A 10,959-nucleotide genomic window follows, 5' to 3' on the forward strand; every position below is an offset into this window, starting at 1 on the left:
GCTTTTTTGTATTCTAAGGTTGTAGGTGGCATTTTAGCGGTTAAACTGGTATTCATTTTTTCCCGAATAAGTGTATGACGTGAAATAGAAGAAATGAAGCAGCCACCGCTCGACCAATTCGTTTTTGGCCATTATATCGTGTCACATACACAACTTGGGAAAAGAAAATACACTTTTTTTTTTTAAAATTTCCATTGTTTCGTACTTGTGCTATTGTTAAATGGATTTTATATTGTTTGCCTTAATTGTATAATAAAATATGGGACCTTGCAATTTAAATACTAGATAAATATAAGTGGGTTTTTCCTTTGGGAATCCGCAGAACAATTTATTCCCTGTAGTAATGCTTGAACAAAGCAGAGCCGACAAATATATGTTTTCAGAACATGAAGAGACACACGAAAACGGTGTCACTGATCGGTGATGGTTATCGATAACCTTTACGGCACAACTGGTTCAACAGTGTGCTGATGACATAGAAAATTTAATATCTGTAACAAAAAAAGGCAGCAAGATCGGAAATTCAGATTTCATTACACACTGCAAGTAGGATCTAAGCATAATTTACAAGTGTTCAGAGAAGTGGGTGTCTATGTTACCAGATGGTTGATATCATGGTCACTACCTTGAGTGAAATGAGTGTTTACGAAACGCTGTCCACAATAACCACATGCATGATTGCCAGGTTTATCCTGAAAAAGCATTATTATTTCTTCCCTGCTCAAGAATAAGACTTCCTATCATGTTTAATTACATCTATAGTTTGAGTTTTGTTTCCTTTTAAGAATATACGTATAACAAAACTAAAATAAAAGAACTACAATGACTGAAAAAGTATTCAACATTTATCACCATTACATGATACTTATGAATAATAAAACAATTAACTTTTATCAACCATTATCAACTTCTCATCAACCATTATTTAAAGGTACCTCCATTACATTCATCATGCTTAGATGGTCTCTATATTGACTTGAATTTTATCCAACTTGAAAGAATTAAAATATGTCGTCCTATTAAAACTCAAAATAGCATTTCTGTTTAATATCTAAGTATTGTCAAAACAATACGCAGAATTTATTGCAATAGTTCTGAAACTTTAAACTATTTTATTCCTTTATAATATCTAAATAGAGATTAATAAGTGCTAAGAAGAATATTATATAGTATTTATGTTTTCATGTAGTATATTACATGCATAAAGTGGTAAAGATAACCTAGAAGTTACTAACCAATTTAATATATACACGTGGATGACCTAATGCTGAATGACCACCATCACAATGTACGATACGTTGATCCGTTTCAATTGGTGGTACTTCAGCGATCAACTTTTGTGCAACATTTGGATTTACTTGTTTCGGCATTATAGTAAACCTTACATTTCGATGATCGGCTTGGTCCCATGCCTATTATAACATGATACTTACTGAGATGTAATGTGAAAGTTCAAAAATCAAAAAGTAAAAACTGAAAATGCTCGATCATCAGGTCTATCCTTACTTATTCCTTATATTTTTATGGATCCTTCAACCCAAAAATTACCTTACAATGACAAAAAGCGTATTTTGCTAAGTTCTAATGTGCTATTTCGGAAAGTAATCGCTCACTGCCTCGAAATGCAATTTAACACTAATATTAATACAATTTTAAAGATGATAAAAATGATTAATTACTTACCTGCCCAGTATGTGTAACCTTATCATACACAGCATTTAATGGCGTGACATCTTTTGGTGCTAAAACGTCTGATTTAGCACAAAACGCTTGTGCAAACAGACGTGATAATCTTCGGCTAATTATTGTCATCTAAACAATAGCACCTAAAAGAAAAAGAAAAAAAAAGACTTTGAAGAGAAACAACAATAAGTAAAAGTGAAATGCGTACGGTACACGTAAAACGTGAACTACTTCCAACCGTTATTCAAACCAAGAAATGCGATGCTCACAGAATGCAAATTTCTTGTCCAACACGATTGTTAAGATTTTATTTTTTTCTCAATGTTTCATTTTACTACTTGATATCATATATGATTCATTTTTCAACATAAAATTTTCAAACATAAATTTGTTAGCTCATGTAATGCCGAAACATGAGTAATAGTAAGATTTGATAAGGAATTAACTAAATATTAGTAATCAATTAACTTCAATATTTTGTCAAAAGTTAGCTTTTAATTTGTTAAATTTAAGCGACTTTGTTAGAAAAAATTGAAAAAAAATATATCATCAAATTTTTATCAATTAATTTTAATAATTAAATAAATTACTGGTGATATATTGAATAACCTTTTTTTTTTTTAAGTAATACTTTTTGAAAAATAACACTGAGTTGACAGTGAATGGAAGGAAAATTGAAATTTCATTGAAGCGATAAAAAATAATTGACGAATATTTAATTTGCTCTCAAGCTTGCTTATTTTATTTTTGTTTACACACCTGTCAATACCTGTCAAAACGAGTTTTATACTCGTATGTGATAACTATTATTTCTTTTCTTTTTTCTATAATTATTTAATTAAGTGAAATATTAACGTATAATTTAATTTTAATGAAACTTTGCAATATAATTGAAGATTGAACATAAAAAAAAACAAACGAAGAAATCGATCGATTAGCCTTTTTTTTTAAAATTATTACAATTACACTTAATAGCAGTAAATTTTTTTTCAAATATTTGAAATAACCACAAATAGTCTTATCAAAAAATATATTAACAAAATAAATCAGAATTAATACTAGAGTTTGAGTTTATAATAAATTGAAATTGTTAAATATCATTTAATTGCAAAAAAAATATGAGTAATTTCTTTTCTTCATCCTTTTCTATCTCATTTAAAAAAAAAAATAAAATTAAATATTTTTTAATAATAATTTTTTATACCATTATGTGCACATTTTTTTCTCAATAAGAAAGATTCAAAATTTTTTTTTTTTTTGAAGCTAAAAGAATTAATTTAAATTTAAAAAAAGAATTTATACACAAAAACATAGCCCAAAAAAAAAAGAAAGGATTAGTTAATAAAAAATGATTAAAATATGAATCGAAAATTTATAAATGTTCATCTTTGTTTCGTATTTATGTAAAAAAATTTTCTTTTAATTAGTTCTAACTTTTTAAATTTAACTTTTTAAAATTTAGCTACTGAAATTAAATAAAATAACTTTTATGTAGCATTCTTAAAGTTTAGTAATTTTTTATGTTTTTTTTTTTTTTATAATTGTCCTTATTATTCTTCGTTTTTTTCCTTTCTTAAAGAAAATTTCTATTAATGAAAATTACGACGTAAAAATAAAAAAAAAACGGAAAACACGTTACGCTTCAACGTAAGCCATAACATATATCACTTATGTTAACAACGTTGAAAACGTTTGAAGTATTAATGAATAAATTTTATAGCATTTAAAATTTATTGCTTAAATTATAAAAAAAGAAACTTTATAGTCTTCTCTCTCTCTCTCTCTCTATTTTGTTTTTTATTTTTCATCTTTATTATATAAATATTATAAAAAGTTTAATTTAATTTCAAAAATGTAAGGAAAAAAAAATTTTACAAAATAATTATTCTTTTCATATAAGAAAAAAAAAAGTTAATTTACCAATAGAAACCCAATTTTTACCCATTTTCAATCAATCAATCAATCAGTCAACTATTTCGATTAATTAATTCAATTAGTTTCTTCTGGTCAATTTATCATTATTTATTAGCTATTCGATTTTTTTTTTTTTAAATCTTTTTATTTTTCTATCTTTTTCTTTATTTAAGAATTTCATTTCTAATTAAATTTATTTATCTTTTTTTTTTTTTTGCTTCTTAAGAAAATGTAAATAGTTAGGACAAATTGTTTCGCATCACTTCACTTATTTTAAGATTATTTTTTTTTTTTGTATCTTTTTATTGCAATAAAAGAGTGTTTACCTTAGCTATAATTTCAGGTAAATATTAGAAATATTTATGGAATAAGAAAATAAGAAATAAAATGAATTAATTTAGCAAAGTGGAAAAAAGAAGCTCATAGTAATGAAGTTGCATATATTGAGTTATCAATTAATTACTGTTTTGGTTGATTTTTATCATTTGATATGAAATTGATGAAAAATTCGTCTCCGATTATTATTATTATATCATTATCATTGTTATTATTATTACTATTATTATTATTATTATTATCAATATTATTATTATTATCATTATTATTATTATTATATTATATTATATCATCATTATCACTATTATTATCAATAGGCCATTATTATCATCATCACTATTATTATAATTGTCATTATTATTATTATTGTGATACATTTGTTTGTGCTAATTCTTGCAGTTAATTTTATCCATATAATTACAAATGGTTTTTTTTTTTTTCTTTTAAAAATAATATATTTTATAATTTTACAACATTAAACATGAATAGGAAATATTATTAAATTAGAAATTAAAAAAAAAGAGAATAATAGAATGAAAAAATAAATAAATTAAAAATTTTTTTTAAAAATTAAAAATTTTGCAATAACTAAATAAATAATTTATAAATAAATAGTTTTAATACATTGTATTGTATACTTTAATATTTTATATCACTATGACTTCAATGAAATTTTGTTAGCATAAAAAAGAAATAAGCAATAATTTTAATTAATCCAATTCAATTTCAATCCAACTCCAAAATATAAATTACAAGTAACAAAAATACACAAAAATTTTCAATTGTTAAGATTAAATAAAATAATAGTTATAAAAGAATAAATGAACAAATTAATTAATTAGTTAATTAATTAATGGCAGTATTAATATTTTTGTAAGTAATAAATAATAATAATATTTGTAAATAAGTAATAGTAATGATACTTTCAATTATAAAAATAAAACAAAATAATAGTTTTAAAAGAATAAATAAATAAATTAATTATTTAGTTAATCAATTAATAACTGCATTAACATTTGTAAATAAATAATAGCATACCTATTTATAAGTAATGGGTAGTAAATAATACTAGTACTTGTAATTAAATAATAGCATTAATATTTTGTAAATACTAAATAACAACAATAAAACTACTAATAATAATAGTAATAATAATAATGGCAATAATAATAATAATAGCAATAATAATGATATTAATAATAATAATAAATAATCATAGAAAAAGCTAATAATAGAAAGTGAAAGATAGAAAAAAAGAAACAAATTTTATCAATTTTTAAATGAATATATTACGTATTGGCATAAATTCTTGCTCTTACCCTTGAATTTCCCCAGTTATTTTTATTTCTTCCCGGGAAATTCCTTTTTTCTTTTTTAATGGAAAGAAATTTATAACTGAACTTCTTTATCTTTTTTAAATCTTTTTTTTTTAAAAAAAAGGTATTTTGATTCATTTATTCATCACAAAAGCTATTATTCTAAATAATACATTATTTTATTTTCAGGAAATAAATTAATTTTTTTTTTAAATGGCCTATAAATATTATAATATAAAAACAGTTTGTTGTTGCTATTGTTTGCTATATCTTAATATATTTTAAAAAACGAAACAAGTTTGAAATTTAATAAATATCTCCTTTTTTTTTTCTTTTTTACTAAAACCTGAAATACTTCTTAATAACAAAAGAAAAATTTTCTCTCTCTCTCCCTCTCTCTCTCTCTCTCCCTCTCTGATATTGAAAAGAGCTTCCATATCTATAATATTAGAAAATAACTCCTTTAAATTGCTATAATAACGTGATTTTTTCTTTTTATGATGATTGAAAAATTTTTCCCAAATTACAAGCAAAATTTCACGATATAATGGGTAAAAAAAAAATAAATGAAATTTTGTATGAAATATACGAATGACGTAAAAACGTGTATTCTAAAATTTATATGAAATATACGAATGACGTAAAAACGTGTATTCTAAAATTTGTATGGAATATACGAATGACGTAAAAGCGTGCATTCTAAAATTGATGAGTTACTTACTTTTCATTTTACAAGTAAAGTTATTGTTCAAAAATTAACTACTTTATATCATTTATGATATCATGAAAAGATTGATAAAAATAATAATACAATGTTATTTAATTAGATAGTTTTCTCTACAAGTAAAAGAAAGTAAAAAAGTAAGCATTTTTTAGGTAAAGTAATAATTTATAAGTAATATTTCAGGTTTATATTATATCACAATTAATATATATATATGAAAAAAATAAAATGATAAATGAATTTTTTTTTACTTTTGCATACAAATATGACAGATTGTATATTTTTAACAATAAGAAATTAAATTTTGTAATAATAAATTAAATGAATTGAATTATTAATTAAACAATTATTCAATTATTGAATTTTTTTTATGAAAAAATAAAGTAGCAGTTTAAATTACCAATATTTTATTAAAAAATTTTCTTTCTTTCTTTTTCATCATAACTAATTGAGTTAATTTAATAGGTAAAAATTTCAATAAAATTTAAACTATAATTTCATTCTTCCAAAATTTCATTTTCAAAAATTTAAATTTCTTTTTTTTGAATGTAAATTAGTGAGTATGGCATATTTTGTTGACGCCATTTCTCGAAAAGACATTATCATCCATTTCCGTTTATTTATTTCATTTTTTACAATCATTAAAATATATTGTAAATTTAATTTAAGTTTTTATTATTAAAAATTTTTACTAATTTCATTGTTTGGAAAATAAAAAATATTTGTAATTGTTATTTAATAAATTAAAAAAAAGATATTTTGTAATGAAATATGATTTTACATTAAATTTAATAAATTAATTTTATTTTTATTAGTGTCACTTTGCTAATTTCACAATTATTTATGTTATTTATAAGCCATCCGCTATATGTTACTAATATTTTTGGAATTAAATTATATATTTTTTAAAATTATAATTAAAAAAAATTTTAATTATAACTAAAATAAGCAAATACAAATAAATAATTTTTTTTTGATGATAATAATAATTAATAATAATGATGATAACGAATTAATTAATTAACTAATAAATAAATTAACTACTTAGAATAATAGATATTTCATAAATAAATAAATCATTATTTTTATTAATAAACAAATAAGTAAATATAAATAAATAACAAATTTAGCAGTAATAATAATAATAATAAATAAATAAATTGACCAATAAAAAATTATTTACTTATAATAAATCAATAAATATATAAGTGAAAGTAGATATTATTTATTCATAATAATAATAATAAATAAATAAATAAACAAATAAAACAAAACAGACAAGAAAATGAATCAAAAATTTAATAAAATATTATTTTTAAAAATATATACCATTAATAAAAATGTAAATTTTCAATTAAATTTAATTCAATTCGAATTGTTGGTAAAATTAAATTAAATTGAGTGTAACAATTCCATTAGTTATAATAGCAATTTCATCTTTCAATTCTCGTTTTCATCCTTTTTGCAATGCTAGAAAATTTCATGAAAAAAAATTTTTTTTTTCTTTTCAAAAAAACTTTTTTAAAATTTAGATTTTTCTTTTTTGGTAAATTAATTAGCAATTGATAGTTTAAGGTACGAAAAAATATTTAAAACAATTTGCATAAAATTTAAATCACAAATTTATCACTGAAATTATGACAAATCATTATCGGAATTAGTTTGATAAAATTTCAACTCAAAAATTTCATTTCATCAAAAAAAATAAAAAAGAAAAAAAATTTTTTTTTCTAAACATTTTGGTTTTAATTTTAATATTCGAATAATGAATTTAGCAAATAAGTATTTTCAAAAATTATATTAATTAGGAAGCATTTTTAGGAAAAAAAGAAAATAAACAATGAATTGAATTCATTTTCATAATGTAAACAATCAATGATATTATAAAAATATTTTATTGTGTTATTTTTATTAGCAATTTTTTTTTTTAATTTTATTAAAATTTAATGAAATCATTTAATTTTTGCAAATTATTCTTTGGATATTTAATAATTCTAATTAGCAATAATTATTGTTTATTATTTAAAATTGCTTGGGTTTGAAATTTTTTTTTTTAAAAAAATTTTTCAATTTTATTTTTCTTTTTTTGTTCCTGTCTTTCTATTTTTTTCATTTAATTTAATTATTTTTGTTAAAGCAAATTAAAATTTAACAAAATTATTTCTAACTGTACTTTTACTCCTCATTTGTCATTTCAAATTAAATTTGTTTATTTAAAAAAATGACTTTTTTTTGTGTTAGAATCATTCGATTTCTGATATCAAAAAAAAGAAAAATCTAAAATTCATACGTTTTATAGACATTAATTTGAATACAATCAAAGTTAAAATTAAATTAAAATTTTGTTAATTAAAACTAAATTAAATTTTTGTTAGAGGATAAAGTTTTTTTGTTTTAAAAATGAGAATTTTTGAAAAACTTTAAAGTTTATTTAATTTAATTTAATAAATATTTTTCTTTGTTATTTACTAAATTTATTTGTGTTGTTTTTTTTTTTTTTTTTTTGTTTATTTTTTTTCTTAACTAATTGTTTTTTCTTAGCAATGAAGTAAAAGCCATTTATGACAAGTAAATAATTTGTGCAAATTAAATTGTTTGTAAATTAACTGCTGGTAATTAAATCTTAAAATAAATTTTATTATTTAATTTTGTTATTCATAACAGGTTTGAAAAGATTTATAAGGCAAAGAGAGAGAGAGAGAGAGAGAGAAAGAGAGAGAGAGAGGAAGGTAGAAAAGGATGAAATTTATTGAAATAAGTTGTTATCAACTGGCATAAACATGCATGAAATCATTTGATAATTAAAATTTCGACAGTCTCATAAACAAATCAAATTTTTTGATTTATTTTCTTCTTTTTTAAAAATTAATTTTTCATTGCTTAATTATTTTGTTTACTCATTTATCTTCGAATAACTTATGTTTATTTTTATTTTTAATTTTTTTTGCATTAAATGCATGCATCATTTTGAATTCCTTTGAAAAATATTTAATTCTTTAAATGAAATTTATATTCTCATATTTTTATTGAAGTAACTCTGACATTGAAATTAATTTTAAAAAAAAAATGAAATTGAAAGAAAAAAAGAAAAAGTGGAAGAATATTTGAGAAAGTTTTTTTTAATTATTAGTGCAATTTAATAATTAATTAGTTTGGATAATTAATCCAAAATTTAGCATTTAGGTTGATAATTTAAAAAAAAAAATAGATCAAGAATTTAAGTTAAAATTTAAAAAAAAAAAGCTAAATAAATGACAAACAATCATTTAAAAAAAAAAATGAATTCGCTTAAATTATTGATCAAATATGACATTTAGAAGAAATATTACAAAATTAAAATAACTTACGCCTAATATCCATTTCAATATTTTGATGAAAAATAATTTGAAATTTTTAAATTTTTAATAATAATTTAATTGTTATATGATTAATATGACATCAATAAAATTAGCAATAAAAATTTAATTTCGTCTAATTAAATTCAAATTTTTTCGTTGGTGTTTTTTTTTCTTTCTTTTCTTTTCTATGATATCAAACAAAAATTAAATTATTGAAGAAATAACAACACACATAAAAATAATGAGCGGTATTTTTTCAATAGGATGATAATAATGATGATGATAAGAATAGTGATAACAATGATAATGATGATGTTGACGACAATAGTGATAATAATGATAATGATGATTGTGACAACAATAGTGATAATAATGATAATGATGATTGTGACAACAATAGTGATAATAATGATAATGATGATTGTGACAACAATAGTGATAATAATGATAATGATGATGTTGATGACAATAGTGATAATAATGATAATGATGATGGTGACAACAATAGTGATAATAATGATAATGATGATGGTGACAACAATAGTGATAATAATGATAATGATGATGTTGGTGAAAATAGTGATAATAATGATAATGGTGATGTTGACAACAATAGTGATAATAATGATAATGATGATGATAACGATAGTGATAATGATAACGATGAAATAGTAATAGTGTCAGCAATAATTTCAGGGCAGAAGTAATTTAATACTTCTGTTTCAATCAGTGTTTAATTCAATTCAATCTAATTTTTAAATTTGTTTGACCTATTTTTTTAAACTCCTAGCAATCACTTTTTTCTCTTTTTTTTTCTACTATTTCAAATAAAATTTAATATTATTAAAAATCAAATTATTTCCTTTTTTTTTTTGTAAAAAATTAGCTAATACATAAATATATTACACGTTATATTATCCCGAAAAAACAATTTTTTTTTATTTGCAAATTATGCTCATTTAAAATAAAATAATTCAAAATATTTAGAGCATAAATTTCATTACTGCTTTAATTAATTAATTATTTAATTAAAAAAGTGAGCAAAAAACTAGTAAATTATAATAAGTAAAAAGTAAACAAAATAAAATTATAGTGACAAAAATTTAAATTTTGATTTTTTTTTTCACCCTTTAATCAAAAATGAAATTTATTGCAAATCTAAATTGCAAGCTTTTCCTTTCAGATTCATTATTTACGATTTATTATTAATAATAATAATAATAATAATATGAAAATTTTTATTTTAAAAATTTTGATTAGAATAACTTTCAGAAAAGAATTTCGAAAATATTAACTTAATTCAAATAAAATTAATAATATAATAATTTAAAAGCAACTGTGTTATCAGTTAGTGATAATTTTAATGCTACTTAGCTTATCATAAATTGTTATCCCCCAAATTTATTATCACTGCTTAGAAAATATTATAGAGTTATAGCGCTAAAAAAATATTCTTAAATGAAATATTAACAAATAATAAATAAATATCTCGAGATCATTAATTTTTATTAATGGTCTCGAGATAATTTTCATTGTTCATTTTATGATTAATTAAAAAAGTGATAAAATGATTTGAAAATTATTTTACATTTTATATAATACTTTTATGCTCATTTCCTAACTAATTAATATTACCAATTTGTCTTTT

The 10,959-nt window shown here is 20.6% G+C and overlaps 2 protein-coding genes across 2 annotated transcripts; one reads left to right on the forward strand and one right to left on the reverse strand.

Annotated features, from left to right (window-relative positions):
- Positions 1 to 590: 590 nt before the first annotated feature.
- Bma-nduf-6 (putative NADH-ubiquinone oxidoreductase 13 kDa-A subunit,mitochondrial precursor, putative) lies at positions 591 to 1,812 on the reverse strand (the record flags this gene model as incomplete). Its single annotated transcript, XM_001893882.2, has 3 exons — positions 591 to 692; positions 1,236 to 1,412; positions 1,684 to 1,812. 3 exons carry the CDS (start codon positions 1,810 to 1,812, stop codon positions 591 to 593), a joined length of 408 nt encoding a protein of 135 aa, XP_001893917.1.
- Positions 1,813 to 5,915: 4,103 nt separating this feature from the next.
- Bm7948 (Uncharacterized protein) lies at positions 5,916 to 10,018 on the forward strand (the record flags this gene model as incomplete). The annotated part of the gene is made up of 2 exons (XM_043079947.1): positions 5,916 to 5,933; positions 9,575 to 10,018. The coding sequence occupies 2 exons, from the start codon at positions 5,916 to 5,918 to the stop codon at positions 10,016 to 10,018; spliced, it is 462 nt and encodes a 153-aa protein (XP_042935881.1).
- Between the last annotated feature and the right edge of the window lie 941 nt (positions 10,019 to 10,959).

This window comes from Brugia malayi, assembly GCF_000002995.4.
Source record: "Brugia malayi strain FR3 genome assembly, contig: Bm_v4_Chr3_scaffold_001, whole genome shotgun sequence".
NCBI classification, from domain to species: Eukaryota; Metazoa; Nematoda; class Chromadorea; order Rhabditida; family Onchocercidae; genus Brugia; species Brugia malayi.